Source organism: Diachasma alloeum, unplaced genomic scaffold, assembly GCF_001412515.2.
Source record: "Diachasma alloeum isolate Michigan unplaced genomic scaffold, Dall2.0 Dall_scaffold_00343, whole genome shotgun sequence".
NCBI classification, from domain to species: Eukaryota; Metazoa; Arthropoda; class Insecta; order Hymenoptera; family Braconidae; genus Diachasma; species Diachasma alloeum.
Genome location: NW_021680482.1, coordinates 589,900 through 608,110, shown reverse-complemented (window position 1 = coordinate 608,110; position 18,211 = coordinate 589,900). Strand labels below are relative to the sequence as shown.

Here is an 18,211-nt window from a genome sequence, read left to right as displayed (position 1 = left end):
CTCCTAAAAAAATTAAATCGTCTTCCAAGACAATAATTCCTTGTAATTTTTTTCTCAGTGCAATCACACGAGCGGAAACATCCCCGTCGCACACATGTCGAATCATATTTTTTGTCAGTGATGTTACGTTCAAGCAGTGGTGAACTGTGCCTTTTTTTCGTTTACGAATAATGAAATAGTGCATTTCGACATAAAAACTAGAAAATTATTTGATGAATTTAACAACTAATTGGCGAAATTTAATATCTAGTTGTTGAAATTCACCAGCTATTTGTTGAAAGTCAAGAACTAGTTGTTGGAATTCATCAACTAGTTAATAATTCAGTTTTTTAAACAACTAGTTGGTGAATTTCAACAAACTAGTTGATGAAATTTAACAATTAGTTGTTGAAATTCACCAAATAATTTTCTGCCTGAACTTTTCTGGCGATTATGAGGTAGCAGCCCGAGCCGAACGCGAGGGTTGCAATCATATTTGCTAGAAAAATTTTTTAGGCCATGTGTCGCCTATGGCCGGAACGATAAAAAGGCACGTTTCGGCGCGAGGTGAACGTAGCAGCAGTGACAAGACCTACCTTTCCAATCTCAGAAAGTAATTCATATTCAGTATTAATTATATTCATCATCAACGACCGTTTGATACGTATTTTGAATTTATCCATAATTACGCATAAATTACGAGTATATTTGGCAATTATCTACAATTACTCCCTTAAACATCTAAACATTACATAGCAAACCGCTGTGACAACAAATCGCCGTGATATCTATATCAATGTCGTACTTCCAATGTATTCCTCCATTATGTCATTATTTCTGCGTTGTATGTTCAGTTAATTCAGCGTCTTGGTCCATCGATTATGTTCGTTATGTATTCCTCAATGTCTATTGAATCCCAATGAGATCAATCAAAATACATCTATTCCGTAGAGGTGCAGGCCAGAAGACGATATGTCAATGTTCAAGGAATGTGCATATTTAAATATTACTCTCAAAGCATCATACAAATGCGAATAAAGTTGAACATAAGCCACCCTCAAATCCTCTTAACGTTACGAATGAAGAAATGTGCTTTATTTTTCTTCCTCAAATTGAATAGATTGAGTCCCCTCAGCAGTAATCACATCTCCCTCTTATCTGGAAATATTCAAACAGAGAGAAGAGAATCATTTTGCTGACTCTCATCGCGCTTTTCTCCGCTTTGATTCACCTCCAATACTTGACAAAGTAGAAGAGTACAAGATACAAAGATCATAATTATCAAACCTAACGACTATACCCTGGGCCTTAATTGAATCGAGAGATGAACGCCAGGTCCAGAGTAGGATTGATGATATTCTCATGAATAAACTACCTAATCATCAAACCCCTCAATTGACCGCGGGATTTACGTAAACCGGCTGATGGTCGATGTAGTGATGATTGGAATGATGATGTCCATTTGTTTTGTGACGTGGATTATTGTGTAAAAGTTCCCGGGTTTCGCTTGGCGACCCGGGGCTTAAGCTATCCGTGGTTGATGTTTCAATCCTATCACTGGTGATCTCCTCCTCAGTGATCTGCTCGAGGAAGAGGACAGATTGATTTTGATTATCTCCGTTGGTTACGGGTGGTGGCGAGTAAGCTGGCGGTGGGCTTCTTGGTGGTGAGCTCGATGCCTTCTCGCTTTCAATGTCGAGAGAGCCGGAGGCAGTCATCTTCTTCATTTGTTTGGCTCGTCTGGCGTGTCTGGTTGTTAAACCACCGGTTTCAACGTCACGCTCGAGACGATGGCCTGATCTTGAACGTGTCAACTGCCTCTGGACGTACTCCTCCAAGTCGTCCTCCTCCTTCTTTGCTATCACGCGATTCAGAATTATGAGGAATATTCCGACGGCAACGGCGAAGAGACCTGTTACGACCAGCTCGTTCCACCAGCCACCGGTGCCTTTGAAGCTCCAGTTGGATAGGTCTCCTGGCAGGAGACCACTTCCTAGGAGGAAACCCCCGAGCACCAGGAAGACAACACCAATGTGCAGCATACCGATTGAGGTGACGACTTTGGAGTCCAGCATCCCTTGGCCAGCTGCTCGGTGGGTGCTTGTCGCATGGTGATGGCGGTGATGGTGGTCCAGGGAACCCTGCGATGCTCTAGGTGATGTCAAACCACTCTCCCCTGATTGGGCGCTGTAACGACGCTCGCGGGCACGACGCTGCTCATCACGACGGTTTCTCTGGCGCTTGATCGCCAATGCCGAGTGCAATCCAACCGCGTGCATCCTGCAACACCCCAAATACAGACTGCTCAGTATGGATACATGATTCTTCATTATTTTTTTTTTTTAATTCTTGATTGAATGCTTTGGGTTTATGGTGATGTAGTGCTACATCTGTCCATGCTACCACTAATTCTTCTTTTCTTTTCTCTTTTGGAAGTCTATTTATCGATTTCGGTTTAGTTGCAGGATGCATCGGGTCGGCACCTGGAAATTCGTGAATTATCGGAAATTACGTGGTTCAGTTATATTTCAGGTTATGTTGCGTGACGCTGGTGCAATTACTTTGGTGTCCAGAGGGCGAACGGGGGGGAAGTGCTTAGTTTTTTTTTTGCTCTGTGGGGACAAAATGAAGTGGTGAGAATGCGGATGGGCCTGAATTTTTGCTGAGGTGATTGGAAAATAAGGGGTTTGCGTCGATTCCTCTGCGATGGGCAAGAACATATTTCTTTCTTCACTCTCAGTTTTTCGAGAATTCACTATGGGGTTGATTGTACTTTGGTAGACATTTTTGGCTGAAATTCCGGGTACACTTCTTGGGAATTTTTATCAAGTGACAGTTCTACAGAAATTTCAAAGACTTTTGTCGTTAAAAATTCAGTTTTCGGTGATTGCTTTCATTAAATTAGCAGTTTGATGAAAAAAATCAATGGAAACTGTCAATTCCGGAAAATTTAAGGGGATATATTCTTGAATTTTCAATTAACTGCAGATTCAGCGTTATTTGGTCCTGAATATTCATGTTATGATTGAAAATTCAAGTAAGTTGGGGAATTATTGGTTTTCTGCTGTGGGGAAAATTTGAAATTTCATTAAATTTTATACACTGACAACAAAAATTCCAATATCTAAAATAGATTTACTTGAGACAAGGGATTTTTCTTCAATCGTTTAGAAGAATCACCTATCAATTTGCGAAGAAGAATCGTCAATCTTCAAGTGTATATCACCTTTTACCCTGCCTCCTCCGCAAAATAATGACCAATCACCCCTGCATTCAAGGTATTTCATCCCCAGGTCGGAAACATCCTTAAGATAAGGTCAAATAGGCTGAGCAGAGTTTGACCTATTGTCTTTATTTTTCGTGTGAATCAAAATCACATTAACGCAGTTCCTTTCAGTCGGAGAGCACAGCTCCTGCGGACTGTCGGTCAGACTCGTGCATTTCCCATTTTTTATTATGTGGGTCGAGCTTTTACTCAAGGAACGCGTGGAATTCACTAAAACGTATTGAATTTCTTTCAAAAGTTCTCCGAAGTGGAGATTTTCAGTTTTTTCCATTCCCATGTTTAATGAATGATTTCGCAATTAGAAAGATGGAGGTCAAGAGCTCTCGAGGATTAAAGGAGACTTTGAATGAATCTCTCTCTTTATATTTAATCGATGGAAAAGCCATTTCATTATCCTCGCCGCAGACGATTACGAATGGCTTCATGAGTCGAGGGGGAATTTTTCGAGATTTCAAGATAAATTGTCGATGGTTGAAATGAATCCAGGGAATTGAGATGAATTACTCGAGCAATCGAGTGGTTATGCCGGGCGAAATTTATCGCGACATAGGACACGCAGAGATGCACAAAAAAGTCGGAGATGAGTCTTACAAAAAATTTGCGAATGTGATTATAAACCACATTCGCCAGATAATACTTTTATCGCTCCGCGGGTGTAAAGCCCCATTTTCCACATGATGGAGTGAAATTTTACTTTACACACGACCTTCAACTTTAGGCTCTCCAGGCAAAAAAAAACAAACTTTACCCACACTGCACCCCCAAAGACTAGGAAGAGTACACGGAGAGAAATTTTTTAGAAAAATTCTAGTGCTAGCACGGGAAAAAGGCGCAAACTGACGGCCAGGAAAAAATTCCAGTGCCGAAATTAGAAATTTTTTTGGGGAAAACGTAAATTTTTACCCGTATTTCTGTAAAAATTTCCCAGAAATCCCCACAAATTTTACCAGAAATACCAAGAAATTTTACCTTAACAGCACTAGAATTTTTCACAGCCGGTGGATTGCGATTTTTTCAAGTAATCGTACTAGAATTTTTCTAGAAAATTTCTCTCCGTGTAGGAGAGGATGTGTTTCGCGTACGTGTGAAAAAGTACAACTTTACGCACTTGCAACACAATATTACATTATCTCATCAGGCGATATAATTCTTTATAAATTTAGACAAAAGATTTATCTTATAGAGAAAAATTCTCATATTTTTTCTCGGTGCAGTCCATCGATGAGATATTCTAGGGAATATTGGAGAATTAACTTCGTGGTATCACGTAGAAAATTGATTTTACTCGGGAGCCGACGATAACACTTCTGCCTATTCAGTGGATGTTTATATGAGAAGGGGGTGAAAAATTGGTGGCACATGAGAATGGAAACAGGGAATTGGATCGATGAAAAATACAAGGAGTGAGGTTCCAAATGACCGAGGGCAGGTGTAGTAAACGGAGTCGCGGAAGTTAAATCGTAGGTTATTTCGATGATATTTCTTAATTCTACGAAAATACAGAGTGAAGTCAATTTAATGGCGTACGTTCTCCAGGAGTAATCAGAGCGGCATAATTCCTCTCGTTAAAACCGTAAATTGCCGGTTTTTTCAGATATGTTTCAGTGGCCATTATCAAATGTGAAAGGAGGCAGCACTTGGGCGGCCATAATGTTGAAACTCTTGAGGTTTTTCTCCCGCGTCTGTGGTGGTGAAAAGTACCCTCAAGTTGCGCATGTGTCCGTGGAGCCTCGGAGAAGCTTTCGTATTCTTTAAAGGTTGCTTCAACTGCTGAAGTGGAGGGTGGGCTAAATGGAGGTTTTAATCTTCAATATCTGCTGGATAAACAATACTGATGGGGGGAACTTGACCGTGTCTTGGGGCGTTGAGGGATGGAGCTAAAATCTTGGTATTGACCATTGGGAATATCGGAGTATCCTCAGAGAAAATAATTTTACGCAGGAAAAAAAAGTTTTGATTTTCAGGAACTTGTCACTGATTCTCGAAACATGTGAATGATTTTCAAGAGTTTATCTGTAATTATCGGGGAGTTGCGATTGTAAAATTCAGGGAGGCTAAATTCAGAAATTCAGTGATTGCGACACCAATTTTCAGTGACATCACCAGTCATTTTCTGAGAGATGATTTAGTAATGATTCAAGCATTTTCAAGAACCCTTGCCTAATTTTTAGGAATCTATCGCCAAATTTTAGTGATAGAAGCACTGATGATGAGTGGCATTCTCGTCACTGTCCAGTATCACCAATAATTGTCACTGATTCTTGAAAATCAGTGATAAGTCTCAGGAAATTAATGATATGTTCCTGAAAATTAAAAATTGTCTTCTGTGAACGATTGAATTGTGTGAGGAACATTTTCAAAAATTTATGGATAATCAACGTCTGACAAGATGACATTTTGCAAGAAAATATTTCACCTTTAGATGCTACTATTTTCTCAATAAACATTTACCTTTTTATCAGTAAATAATGGAAATTACTTGAACTCTCGGAAATTTTCTTATTTTGACAATATTAACAAATTTGTGACGATTTTCAAAAAATGTTTTCAAGGTGAAATCATAATCGTCACAAATTGCAACTTTCCAATGCTGTCTTGAACGTTTTAAAAACAAGAAGACTATTGTTTTTTTGTGACTCAAAACATATTTCCTGACAGATAAAAATAGAAAATTGAATTCAACATTTTTTACTGAAGTTTACGTACACATTTTGGAAATTTCTATCGACGAACAGTTCCACCCAAATTTCAAGGAATTTCTTAATAGAAAATTAGTAATTTGATAAAAAAGAAACGGAAACTAACTTTCAGTTCAACTGTTCCCTCAAAATTACTGGCAATCATGAAAATTTAGCGTTAAAAATACAACTACACGGAGAGAAATGTTCAGTAAAAATTACGGAACTCTCACTTCACTCACCGATTACGGAATCGACTCAGAAAATTTAAGTGACGGTATCGTAATTTTTCACAAGAGATTCAGATAAAAATTACGGAACGCTCCGGAAAAATTCCGTGACAGTTCCGTAAAATTTCCTACAACCACATTTCGCTCCGGAATTGCGGAAAAGATACGTAATTTTTATTAAATATTTCTCTCCGTGTAAAATGAGGAATCCTCGTCTTTTCCTTGATAAAAATTTAGGAAATGAATTCAATTTTTTTCCAGATGTCCTAAATACTAAAATCATTGAAAAATCCTCGATAGCCTAGGCCCTAAGCCCGGGCGGCCCTGGCGACTGTCATTTTTCCCCTTTTCTTTCCCCGACCTGCAGCTGCATCCCACTCTATTTCCGGTGAGAAATGTTTCAGGGATATAGGTCGAGCCGATCTCCCTTTCTCAGCTGCACAATCGCGATACCCCCCGCATTGTTGTATCACAAATGTGGGTGATAAGGTCGTTATCCGATTCCAGTGATACATTGCCCAATGGAAATCGCATTGGTGTGAATAATGGTTTGCTTTACCTCTGTTGAATTCCCCCGGGTGCTATCGACTATCTGATTTCATGGCATTCTGAGATCGAAATTCTCGCACCCATCGGCTAATTGCCAGCTATGCCTATCAAGATTGTGAATAAAGGCCATAACAAGTGCCAAAATACATTACACGGTACAGTGCCTACACCTGTGACAGAGAGAAAGAGAGTGTTCTCAAGATAAGGTGGGACAGATCTAATACCCAGCGGCATTGTTAGTGGGTGTATTTGAACGCGGGCTATTGTCTCCTTTTCTGCATTCATCACGTACAAAACCAAAACTTTTGTCCGGGGGAAAATGGTGGGAGGTTAATCTTTCCACCAAAAATTTGTGGAATTTTCAACAATGGGAATTCCAAATGATTCAGCTGTGCTCATTCTCTTTGATAAATTACTGGAGGAAATTCCCGGGGGTGGAGGACGACCCCAGGGGTGTAGGCCCGCCAATTTGCGATTCTGGTCGATGGAGGGGACGTTTTTTCGTTTGGCAAAGTGCTGAGATATTTACAGGGTCTACTTCGCATTACGAGTTATCGAAATGAGGGGTTTTGGGGGCTGCGGTGAGATTAATTTTACCCCCTTACGTCGGGGTATTTCAGGATGATTAAATTATCTGTGTCAACAGGAGATGGAGGGGGGATTGATGAGTGGAATTAGAGTGGCTCGTTGATTTGGGAAGTTTCTTGAAAACGATTGATTTCAGGGGTCATTGTGGGGGGAGCTTTTTGCAGATGGCGGAATTGTAGAATGACAAATTGGTCTAATTTTTTTTTTTGGTTATGTAATTGATATCCACATCATTGAGGATGAGGTGCTAGCGAAGTAATTATGTCGTAGAATAATTAAGAATAATGAAAAAGAAATTGGGAAAAAAATGCTGAGTAGTATTTGTAGTTTCGTTTGTGTTTAATTAACTAGTGGGCACTTTATGAACGAGCTTTATGAACGCTTTGTGGTTTTCCTCTCGCATTATCGATGAGATGCTAGCTAGGACCTTTTCTCTCTGTTTATCTCTATTACGAAACTCTAATTATCTATGTTAAGAAATGAATGAATTTAACTCTATTTATCCATATTAAGAAATGCGAAAGAGTCTAGACTTGAGTAAAATTTACTGACAATGAGTGGTGTAACTTATTTTTCTGATTTTCAGGAGAAATTTTATCAAAATGAGTAAAAAATTTCTCTTATTTGTAGGATTTTTTGCTGGAGTTTTCAATATAACATGGAATTTCACAATCGCAAATCGCTGCACAGAGAGAAATTCTCTAGAAAAATTCTAGTGCCAGCACGGGAAAATGGACGCAAAGTGGGGGCCGGGGAAAAATTCCAGTGCTGGTGGTGGAAATTTTACTGAGTAGCATGTGAATTTTTCACGTTCTCATATGAAGCTTTCATAGAAATCCCCGGAAATTTTATCAGCAATCCCTAGAAATTGTACCTTAACAGCAGTAGAATTTTTTACAGCCGGTGGATTGGGATTTTTTCCAGGACCGGCACTCGAATTTTTGTAAAGAATTTTTCTCCGTGTGATAATTGGAAATATCACGGAAAAAATACAAAAAAAATTACTGTGCTAGTACGGGAAAATTCCCGTTTCAGCACCAGAATTTTTACTGCGCGCTGCAGAAAAAAAAACAGTTTTTCTAAAGAAAAACAAAATTCTTCTTTTTTTCTAAAAAAAATAAAATTCTGTTTTTTTCTAAAGAAAACTTTCGATGAGTGCCTCAACATAAACTCATTTTACCGTTCTATCACAGTACTTCTTCTGATAATTTCTGTCTGCCATAGATTCTTGAAAAACAAAACTTTTTCTCTGGGGGAATTTTCTTTTCTCTGTGCGTGTGATTAATTCATCAACGAAATTGGGAACTTTGGTCGACACAAAAAAACTCCGTCACAACGGAATTTGGGAAAAAATACTGGGAGACCTCCAGCTGAAACGACTCCCAACGAAAAAAAAACGTTGGAAACTCTCCCCTAAATCCACTCATTACCGATATAATCCACCAATTAGGGCGGAATGTTCAAAATCTCTGTGTACCCATTCAGGTTACCCAAACATTTACCCCACCAAGTGGCTGTACGTCCGCTACGAATACCCCTGAATATCGAACATCGTCAGTATTCATACACAAAGTGTGAGACTATCCGATTAGATCGATGCTCAACAGCCACTATGCACGAACCCATGCCCAGTGTGTAGAGGAGAAAAGCCGGGGCAACGTGTCATATCTCCAAACGGATCAATAAGGTTCCCTCCTGATGGAACGCAAACGCAGGCTACGTGCACGCTCAGGCATCGTACGAACGTTGCATCATGCGATAGTGGAGGTGGCACGTGTCCCCTCGAAAGGGCTCGGGGGTGAGTGAGAAGAAGAAAAGGGAGAAGGAAAACTGAGAAGACAAACGATATTGTTGCCTACGAGACGGAAGTAATGGAACTAGACTTTCCACATATTGATTTCTGGATGAGATGCCTAGGAGATGCACGGAAAAAATTTATAATACAAATTGTCTTGCAGGCATGGGTACATTACCGAGCAAAATGGAATGAGAATTGATTGTCGTTGACGTGAACTTTGAAGAATATCCTGTGCAATGAAAATTTTTATTTGCCGGAAATTTTTATCGTGTTTAATTTCCAGTGAATTTTTAGGAAATGTTGTTATTGAAAAATCGAATAATCCATTGATTTTCCGTTCGAATGATCTGAAAATTAATAAAAGACGTGATTTTTCAGTTGAATTGTTCCGTGAATATTTAGAAAAACCAGGATATTTCAGGAGAAAATTGAAAACAACTGTCTTTTTGTTTCTGAATATTCATGTTTGATTGAAAATTCAATCAAGTTGTGAAATTTCCATCTCACTCCCACTGAAAGCTCATGAATTTCCTTAAATTCTACTTAAAACTTGAAATTTCATAACCATTTTTTTCCTAAATCCGACTCAATGTCACTCATGAGAATTACTATGATATTTTTCATGAAATTTCAAAAAATTTCTAACAGTGTTTTTTTGGATTGAATAAACTTGGTTTGAACGAAATAAATTGTGTTCTTCAAATAGCTCGTAATAAAGCTCTGATTCAAACTTCAACTTGATTTTTATTCGTTTCTTCATTCACTTCAAAAAGATAGTTAAATAAAAACTTCATCAACAATCCTTAGAAGTTCCAGCTTAACAGCACTAGAAATTTTCTAAAGAATTTCTCTCCGTGCGTATCCCTAAAAATCAAAACTTCTTTTCTTTATCCAGAACTTTATTTATTCTAACAGAAAATTTTCTTTCAACGTTACCGTGCGACTATACGTGAATAACCAAAAATTATCCAAAAAAATTGACCCCCACTCCACCCCAAATTGCTTGACATTCAGATAGGGGAATAATAATTCGAAATTTCATGATTTTTCTCCCCTAAAAGAATGAAGCCATTAACATACAGCAATATTTTACTTGGGCTAAATAAATTGTTTAATCCATTCTAATAGATGATTTATTTGAATTGAATGAGTTATTGACTTCACGCAATTACGCCACTTTCATTGAAACAAATATACGATTTTATTAATTTCAATCGGAAATATTGTTGGAGCGTAAATGTAGAGAGAAAAAATTCTAGTAGTTTTATTCGTTTTAAGTGCGTCATCACGCGCGTCAGGCTCATTTTTGCTACATTTATCTCTTCGTGCGAAACATTCCTGATCATGAACTAGTGATGGGTTCGTGGTAGACGACTATGGCCTGTCTAATGGACAACTTTAATAAGAGTTATAATGGAGGAAATAGAGTAGCTTGAACTTCTTGGTATGCAGACGACCCCGTTCGATGCTGGGGGTCGAACAATACCGGCGCCAGGAGCTCTTCTAACCCGGTCACATCGAGTTATTAAACTAGCTCTTCATATCAACGGTATCGTGAGCATCAAAAACGAGGGACAGTGCACATTAGTTTTCGCTGGGGTGATTACGAATGTCCGTTGGGGTTTACAAACAAAATGAAGGATGAAGGCTCTTTCGAGAATAAACAGTAATACTAGGTCAGTCTATGTACGTTGATTAGTCGCGTGAAAAGTGAGGAAAAAATACCCCACAATTCTGATTTTTTTTCTGATAAGGGAGAACGCGATTCTCACAGGAAAAAATATAAACATGACTCCGGGGATGAAGACTTTTAAGAGTAAAATTAGCTCTAATTGTTGCATTTTTGTAGTCATAATTTAGTTCCTGAAAAGAATTCAGGGAGTTCTCAATTACATCACTGATTTTAAACCGATTTTTGGAAAATCTGATGAAGAAGATTTTTAGTGATTTTTGTTTTTATTTGAATACACATGAAGAAATGGTGTATTGTAATTAAATAAACTTTTTTCGAAACCATTGAATAGGTTTATTCCAATTGCTTTTATCGAAACTTGCACTTCAGTTCTATTAAAATTTTTATGAACATCAGATAAATATTTTTTCAAATATAAAAAAATGTTTCCTTGATCCAAATGGAAACTCTATTAATTCGAAATGAATTCGTGATTTTTTTATGGAAATTGAAATATGAACTTTTTTATTTTCAACAAAAATATTTTTGAAATGAATATATAAATGTCAAATAAAGAATTGTATTTCTCAATTTCAGAATAATTATCAGAATTGAACTGTTTTTAATCCAGGAATATTTTTCACTCGGAATGAGTACGTTTTTAGTAGTCAATATTGGAGATATCGGGGTGGAATCAAGTGGAAACATTCCGTATTGGTAAGACATCAAAAGTAAGGGCCAGAGTGTTCTAGAAATTTTTTTTTAATAGTAAACGACAATAATTTGAATTCATCTGAACAAGATTATTTTGTTAAACTACTTTTTATCCGTTACTTCGGGGTAATTTTTGTTACAGGATTTTTTTTCGTATAGATTCGAACAGGTCATGCATGCCAACGAGAACTACCTCATTACCCAGAACAGACAAAAGCCAGTTATCTTAACTTTAAATGAATTGAAAATTGAACGAGAATATTTGCTATTCAATATTTACTTTAATTTTTAAACATCGTTAACAATTTTTGACTGACATTTCCAGTACCGCACTGAAAATTTTCGTAAAGTGACGCTTACACGGAAAATTCAAGGAATTTTGTCATTGAGAATTTACGATTTCATGAAAAAATCGATATGAATTGTAAACTTCAGTTCAATTATTCGAGGATAACTAAGGTAAATATTATCTTGAAATTTCAATTGAAGTCGCTCGGCCCTTCGGGCTAGACTCATTGAGTGCTTTCACAAAAAAGAACTTCTGAAAATTACTTTTTTTATGTCTAAATTATTCAAATAAATTGTAGAGGTCAGGAACATGAGAATTATCTCATTCGTGTCTCGTGAAGTCTCGCGCGGCGTCACTCTATAGCAGTCTGGCTTAAATAATGGTTTTTGAACATTTCAATTTACAAAAACTAAAACGACAATTAAAATTGAAAACAATTACGATTCCAAGTTTCTCTGAAAAGTCAGATAAAGTCCGAATTTTTTAGTGCAGAAAGACGTAAATTCCACAATTTACATGAATTTTCAAGTGAAAATGAATATTCACTGCCGAAATTCCTTGAATTTTCCGGGAATTTGCGGAAAATTCAGAGGAATATGCAATTCAAGGAGGCATTTCTCTGTATTTTCCAGATTTTTCATGAATTTTCCTGGAATAATTAAACCAACATTTACAGTTCCCACTATTTTTCCATAAAATTATGAATTTTCAATGATAAAATTCCTTGAAATTTCAGTGGACATGTTACTTGTTAGAAATTTCCAAGACCTTTACCGGAAAATTCAGTGAAAATTTTTTAACAGTGTACTGACTATTTATGTGTCGATTAAAAAATCATATGTTCGGCTTCCTGCAGCTCAAAAAAGAAAAATTCCCATGAATCTCTAGTGAAATGGTGCAATTTTATGATCTTTTTCCTCTCCTGAATTGAATCCAATGTCGCTCTTCCAAAAATAACTACGAAAATTTTCAATTTTCAATTTTATTTCGACGATGAAGAATCATTTCCTTTCTGTGTTATCCATTTTCTAGATTGTGTCAGGGAATTGTGGGGGACACATCCTCTATTGGAAATCAGATAATGCCCGAGAATCAAAATTCCTCGTCCCTCTGAAACCCGATTGATTGCCCTCAACACCACGAAAATCACACATCTCCGTCGTAGCCGCTGTTGCTAGTATCGATTGAGTTTTCTCGACGCATGTAAAATGTGGTCTGTGTTATTAAAACCAATCTTGGAGCGTTGTATCCAGTGTTCGGCGGAACAGGGGGGGGGGCTCACAGTACCACTTAACTCACTAATGCAGAGAGCGTCTGTACGATGTGATACATTATGATAAGCGAGAATAATGGGGAATGGAATAATTGGATTGATGTTTGCCGAGAATTGTTCCATTTGAGTTCATGAGTGCTCAGTCATTACCGTATTTACCTGTTTGTTTACCTGTATCTATGGTATCGATGAGGCTAAGAGGGATTCAACCGATTCTCATTCGTACGTTTCTGTTCCTTTCACTTCATATTTTATTGTCAACGGGTCTACATTTAAAATTAATAATTCAATTCAAGGGGAATGAATTTCATTTCTTCATATCGTTTCAACGAACGAATAAACGTAAACAAAAAAATGTGGAGGGGAGATAAATGAGCCGAATCCCTCGCAATGAAAAAAAATCAGAAATTGGGGAGAATGGGGAGAATCGCAATCGTCAATGTCTTCTCATTAAATGAGGGCACTGTTCAAATTTTTCCACTAAAATTTCTGGTAGAAGGTTTGGAAATTTTCAACAAGTAACATTTCCACTGAAATTTCAAGAAACTGTGTCACTGGAAATTTACAATTTTGTGAAGAAAGTCACGGAAACTGTAAGTTTCAGTTTAATTATTCTGTGAAAATTCAGAAATATCAGAAAAATTCAGGGAAAAATTGAAAATTCATGTCATTTTGTGTCTGAATTTTCGTGAATTCTACTTAAAACTTGAAATTTCGTAACCATTTTTTCCCTAAATCCGATTCAATGTCATTCTCATGAGATTTACTATATATCATTCATGATATTTAAAAAAATTTCTAACAGTGTAATGAAAAATCAGAAAAATACTGGGAAATCTCTCCTTGAAATCCTGATTCTTCAGAATTTTCAGGGAATTCCAAGTATTTTAAAGTAATTGCCTGAAAATTCGAGGGAATTTGGCAAAGAATATTTATTTTCACTTGAAAATTAATGTAACTTGTGGAATTTCCGTCTTCCTGCCGCTGAAAAAATGAAACAAGGAATTTCCATTGACTTTTTCCTCTTAAATTCAATTCAAGGTCTTTTTCCGGAAAATTCAGCCAACATTTTTCAATATTGCATTGAAATAAATCTAATGTCATTGTTAAACTCAAGAATTGGAAAATTTCTCTGCCGTTTTCCACTCATTTTGAGTTTTATATCAAAATATTCATCATTTACTCTTATAAATTCAATGATTTCATTTATTCTTCATTTCTCTCTCGCTTTCCTCCTCTAATCCAAGATGAGACGTTTAATTTATGTAAATTTCCCGCAATGTTCAGTAATTAAGCGTTCCGAGTGAATTATCGTGCGAAATTTTATTAATTTTTATACCGCAGTTTTTGTCTCATGAAATGCAAAAAATTTTATACTTTCATTTATGCGCGGAAAAGACGATGAATTTTTCATGATTTAAATGAATAAAACGTGACTATGAATGAAAAACAGAAAGAAAAAGTTGGCGATAAAAAACAGTCCGTTTTACCCCACCCCCCAGCGTCACCTCCATCTTTATTACGACATTACTTCTGATTTCATCCTGACATTTTCTTCTACATCTTCAATTTCCTTTGCTCTGGAATTATGTTTTTAGATTAGGTCACACGAGATATTCTCCCAGTGTATGCGAGTTACGATGTTGTGGCGCCAGAGTGTCAGGCGCATGGGGAAAAAAAGCAAGTCCGCATTGCCCTCTTCTCGTCCTTGCTCTCGATTATTCGAATCTTATTTGGCGTAATCGAAGGGTGAGGGGGGAGACGAATTCCTAGACCCGAGGATGAGTCTGAGCCTTTGCGATCCAAAACGTTTCGAGGAAAACGTGTAATTCTGGGAATTGCAAGGCGTGGTCAAGACTAGTCATTACGGGGAAGATTTGAGGGACTACAAACGTGTGTTATGACTCCTCACATCAACTCAAACGGCCCCTATTGGCAGGTGTTTATTTACTGAGTCGACGATTTTATTTTTAAGATGAACACGAACATGTGTTGGATATTGGGGACGTGGGATCGATAGAACACGTAGAACGGGGGATATGGGGTAGTGAGGATAAGATGTGGTGGAGGTGAGCCGTTGGGGATAAAGGATGAATAGCTTTTTGGGAGAGGGATAGTTGGACAAAAGCTGCCTTGGAATTCTGAGAACATTTCCTCTTTCTGGGGGAAATGTCTCGAGGGAGGCTTCATGCTGCGTCATAAATTCAACAGATTTCTGTACGCTTCATGAAAGAGTAACATTCTGTATTGTATAAATTGGAGAATTGGTTTCTTCGTGAAAATGTCGTGACAGTATTTTTTACATTGGAAAAGTCTGGTCGTTTGGAGTATTTTCACGATTTTGGGAATTTAAAATTTCGTGAAAACTGCTAGGGGTTGCTAAGAAAATTAATTACAGTGATAGAAAAAATGGGAATTTCATGGACCGTTTGATAATAATTTTCAGGAGGGCGACATTGAAGTAGATTTAAGGGAAAATCCATGGAATTTAAAATTTCATTTGGAGTTGAATGAAATTGAACTGAAACTGACAGTTTTCATTGATTCTTCCATCAAAGTGTTTTCACAAATTTTCACAAATAAAAATCCTTGAAAAATACAAACTGTCATTTTTGAAAAGATTTAATTTTTTATAAAAGATTGCAACCTCTTCAACGATAACGCGTTCATATAGAATCACTGAATGTTGTTATTGACAAATCACTCAATTCGTGAGATATTCAATGAATTTTCCTTCTTCAACACCATGCGAAAATTGAAATGATTGGAAATCGTGACATTTCAGGCGCCTATTGTTCCGAACTCCCAATCCATTCAGAATTACACTCGATATTATGACCACCATTCGAAATAAAATTGGAAATTCAAGCTTAGAAATATGGCAACTCTATTTTATGGAGTGTTCAACATAAATCAGACATTCAAATCGAATTCAAAAACGAAACGTCAAAAATTCAGATGTAGCCAATCTAATTCCAGACAATTTCTAACACTGTAGGAAAACCGAGAGATGCAGAGGCAAAACTTTTGATGAAATTTCACGCCTCTTTCTCATGATGCCATTTATAACTTCCGGGCATGTCAATCAGATCCTTTGTAAGGATATCGAAGAACCTTCTGCAATTCGGCACTGACAATCAAATTTATGAAGAAAACTGATGTCTTAGTTTGTTATTGTCACGAATCTTTCGTAAAAAAATACTTTCAAATTTATTTCCGGGATCTTGAAATGTTCCTAACTATTTAAAATGGAAAATCAAGTCTCGATCTTGTAGGTTTGAATAGTAAAATTATCGCGAAGTGGCCTCAATAAAAATCTGATTGTAAAATACAAATGCTGAACAGAATTTACACAGAAAAAAGTGGCTGAAATATTTGGACATCTTTACAGCAGAACAAAAATGTTACTTAATGACGGAATTTGTCATAAAATTAAATTACCGTCTGTTCGTGATAGAAAAGTTGTAGAAAAATTATTAAAGAAATCAAGGAAGTGTGGAGCGAAATTCAGTTGTAGGTCTTGTAAATTTTTCTTTGCTAAAAAATTACTAAACGTCAGGGTAATTTTCCCTGAAATTGTAAAATTTATACGGGATTTCGTTAAAAATTGTGTTAGCGAACGTGAATGATTGCTTAATGTCTAGAAAGTTTTCTGTAATCAAGAAGGATAACTTTTGCAAAATACTGTATAGTAGAGAACGCAGAGAACACAAAATTTTGATTGTCCTAATCATGCCACTGACGTTCAGGAATATCAACCCCTATTATTATTCGGGATTCGCAATTGTGAAATTTAGTGAGTTGCAAAACTCTGAAATTCAGTAATTTAGTCACAAATTTCACTAATTTTCAGGGACATTATCACGAAGTTTCAGAGTAGTGTCACTGTTTTTCAGGAACGCATCTCAAATACTTAAGAAACTATCGCCAAATTTCAGTAATAAAGATCAATAGTTGGTCATAGATCTTTGAAAATCGGTGAACTACTCGTGAAAATAATTTTTCATGTAAATTTCCACTTTCGTCCGTTCTCATGTCGTTTGCGCCGCTGCAAAAAAATCCTTTACACCAGGGAGCCGTACATCCAGGGAGCCGTAATTTTCGCACCCACAGTTATCATTTTTTCACTGAATCTTAACATATCCTCCGCAAACTGTATTTTTTTACTGAAAGCCCTTTCACCCCACAATTACCTCTCATGCAGTAAAATTTCCCAAGATTTTGTCAATAATTGTTCTCCGCCTTTTCTCTCCGCGTACAAATTCGAGTTGAAGATCCGCGCAGACCCGTTGACACCCATATTATTAATAAAAACTGTCAAAAGGTTGGCTTGACAAAGGGATGGTACAGATAAAACCACAAGAATCTCGCAATAAACGGGCAAAGGCATAGTGCACTTAACGATATCTCGAGAGGCGTGAAATTCTCCAATGATCGATCGATATACAAGCTCATCCCTTCCGTGTCTCAGGTTACATGACCATGTACTATATACACGAGCATATCCCACGCTTATTTTCACCTCATTTCTCTCAATCGACTCTGCCCTTATATCTCACCATCATCCATGGAGCAGCTCGCCGGACTTTTATTCTCATGCTCCACTCCCTCTCTTTTCAGATTTTTTTTTCCCTTTCGGTCAAGTCGAAGGGTTTCCCATAGATATAAGCTCGCCACCAACGAGGAATTTTCTCACTCCACAATGTTCCCCCAAGAATTTAATAAAACGAAAAAAACATCGCGAAATGCGAAAAACAAACCGATATATTTTTTCCTGTATTGCACAAGGGAATGAAATAAAAAAAGAATTGCGTCATGTTTTTGCAAGCCAATGGAATTCTCACTATCAACAAAATAAAAACCAGGTCAACACTGAAAAATATGAATGACACTGCGAGTTAATATTCACAATCTCATCAAGGAAATAAAGCGATGATGCATGGAATTTTTGGCCTTTGCAAATGCGTGAGACTAGCTATTTGGCTGATGCCCACCGAATTCATTTTTAGCACAGTCCAACAAGCGAAGCACTCCCCGCCCCTATCACGTATCCATTGATATGAATTATCCGAGGGTTTCACCCTCAAAAGTTGAAGCCACGAACCCCAGAGTCCACACCTCCGCAGCCTATTGCCAACCCCCCCCCCCCCCCCCC

The 18,211-nt window shown here is 37.3% G+C and overlaps 1 protein-coding gene across 1 annotated transcript in view; it reads right to left on the bottom strand.

Moving 5' to 3' along the window:
* Positions 1-418: 418 nt before the first annotated feature.
* LOC107040776 overlaps positions 419-18,211 on the bottom strand; it is a 20,984-nt gene continuing 3,191 nt past the window's right edge. The window contains exon 2 of the mRNA XM_015261004.1: positions 419-2,259. Coding sequence (XP_015116490.1) covers positions 1,371-2,258 — 888 coding nt within the window. The 5' untranslated portion in view covers position 2,259 and the 3' untranslated portion in view covers positions 419-1,370. The remainder of the gene's footprint in view (positions 2,260-18,211) is intronic.